At 72.5% G+C, this 2,162-nt stretch overlaps 1 protein-coding gene across 3 annotated transcripts in view; it reads left to right on the top strand.

Annotated features, from left to right (window-relative positions):
• Positions 1–2,162, top strand: part of LOC309601098 (class I histocompatibility antigen, F10 alpha chain-like) — a 34,446-nt gene that overhangs the window by 30,873 nt on the left and 1,411 nt on the right. For 2 of the 3 annotated variants that reach the window (XM_082333969.1, XM_082333970.1), the window contains 3 exons: positions 867–1,130; positions 1,496–1,771; positions 1,849–2,121. In XM_082333969.1, the coding sequence (XP_082190095.1) occupies positions 867–1,130; positions 1,496–1,771; positions 1,849–2,121 (813 nt within the window). Of the gene's footprint in view, positions 1–322; positions 426–866; positions 1,131–1,495; positions 1,772–1,848; positions 2,122–2,162 lie in introns of those variants that run through there. The other variant, XM_082333972.1, reaches the window with a different exon arrangement.

Below are 2,162 nucleotides of genomic sequence, written 5' to 3'. Positions count from 1 at the left end.
GTAGGAGGGAGAGCGGTGGGAGGGATGGCAGGAACGAGGGACAGTGGTGGAGCGGGGGGTTCGGGGAGGGCGTGGGGACGTGGGGGGGTCCCGGGGGGTGCGGGGTGGCGGGGGGCCCCGGGGGAGCCCTGTCCCGGCCCCGCCCGCCCCCCCCCCCCCCGCTGCCTCCGCTGCTTTCGCTGCTTTCGCTTTCGCTTCTGCCAACCTGCGGAGCCGGGATCTGCCCAGTGCCTGGTGACGTCAGATGCTGCTCGGGCTGCCATTGGCCGTCGGGCGGTGTTGGGGCCAATGGCGGGGAGGGGCGGGGCCTGAGGCGGGGTTTGGGGCTCTGGGGCTTTGGGCTGTGCGGAGCAGCGCGATGGGCCCGGGGCGGGCGCTGGGCCTGGGGCTGCTGCTGGGGGCCGTCGTCGGGGCGGCAGCGAACGGTGAGGGCGGGCGGGGACCCGTGAGCCCCCCCGGGCACCGGGACCCCCCTGCACCCCCTTTCCCGGGACACTGGGACCCCCCTGGCCTCCCCTTCCCTGGGCACAGGGAGCCCCCCCCCGGGCACCGGGACCCTCTGCACCCCCTTTCCCGGGACACCGGAGGACCCCCTCCCCTTACCCCCCCACCGCGCAGTGGGAGCCCCCCGGACTCCCCTTCCCCGGCCGCAGGGACCCCCCCCCGGTCCCCCTCCCCGGCCACCGGGTACCCCCTTAGAACCCCCCCTCCCCACCCCCGCCCCCCCCCTGCACCCCCCTTTCCTGGGCACCCCGACCCCCACCCAGCCTCGCTCTCCATCCCTGCCCCCGGGCACCCTCACCCCTGTCCCCCCCACCCCAAACCCCGCTGCCCCCCACCTCTGACCGCCCCTCGTGTCCTCGCAGTGCTCCACTCCCTGCGCTACTTCCATGTTGCGGTGTCGGAGCCCAGCCCGGGGCTTCCCCAGTTCGTGGCCGTGGGGTACGTGGATGGGAGCCCCATTGCGCGCTACGACAGTGAGACGGGGAAGGTGGAGCCCCGGGCGGCCTGGATGGCGGCCAACGAGGACCCCCAGTACTGGGACACCCAGACCAAGATCGAACAGAGAAATCAGCAGGTTGCTCTTGTGGACCTGGACACATTGCGGGCCCGCTACAACCAGAGCAGGGGTGAGTGGGGGCTGGGCTGGGGCTCCGTGGGGCTGGGGCAGGGCTGCGTGGGCCAGGGGAGTTCGCACCCCCAAGACCCTGCCCTGCCCCACGCTGCTGCCCCGGCTTGTGCCGGCCCTTCCCTGCCTGGGGTCATTGTCAGGGGGCTCCCAGCCCCCCTGTCCCCCAGGGCCAGGGGCTCCCGGCTGCCCTGTGCCAGCCCCACAGCGCTTGGGATCCCCTGTCCCAGAGGCGGGGGGGGCTTCTGGCCACCCCAGCCCAGCGCATCCCCACCCCCGCAGTGCCCAGGACCCCATCCCAGGACCGGGAGGCTCCTGGCCGCCCCCTCCCAGCCCCTCAGCCCCATCTCCCCGGTCACGTTCCAGGGGCTCACACGCTGCAGCGCATGCACGGCTGTGACCTCCTGGAGGACGGTAGCACCAGGGGGTTTTCGCAGGATGCCTACGACGGGAGGGACTTCATCGCCTTCGACATGGACACGATGACGTTCATCGCAGCCGACGCGGGGGCACAAATCACCAAGCGCAAGTGGGAGGAGGACGGGACTGTCGCTGAGCGGCGGAAGCATTACCTGCAGAACACCTGCATCGAGTGGCTGAGGAAATACGTGAGCTACGGGCGGGCCGTGCTGGAGAGGAAAGGTGAGGGCGAGGCGGGGACCCCGGGGGCCGGCTGCTGTGGGTGCGTGTGCCGGCCCTCACCGCCTGCCCCTCCCCAGAGCCCCCCACGGTGCGAGTGTCGGGGAAGGAGGCCGACGGGATCCTGACCTTGTACTGCCGCGCTTACGGCTTCTACCCGCGGCCCATCACCGTCAGCTGGCTGAAGGCGGGGGAGGTCAGGGACCAGGAGACGGAGTGGGGCAGCATCGCGCCCAACAGCGACGGCACCTACTACACCTGGGCCTCCATCGAGGCGCGCCCGGAGGAGAAGGACAAGTACCGGTGCCGCGTGGAGCACGCCAGCCTGGCCGAGCCCGGTGTCTTTGCGTGGGGTGAGCCCGGTGGGCTTGGGCCCGTGGAGCGGTGGGCTGGG

Source organism: Platalea leucorodia (assembly GCF_965183815.1).
Source record: "Platalea leucorodia genome assembly, chromosome: 28".
NCBI lineage: Eukaryota > Metazoa > Chordata > Aves > Pelecaniformes > Threskiornithidae > Platalea > Platalea leucorodia.
This window is presented reverse-complemented; position numbering and strand designations above follow the sequence as displayed.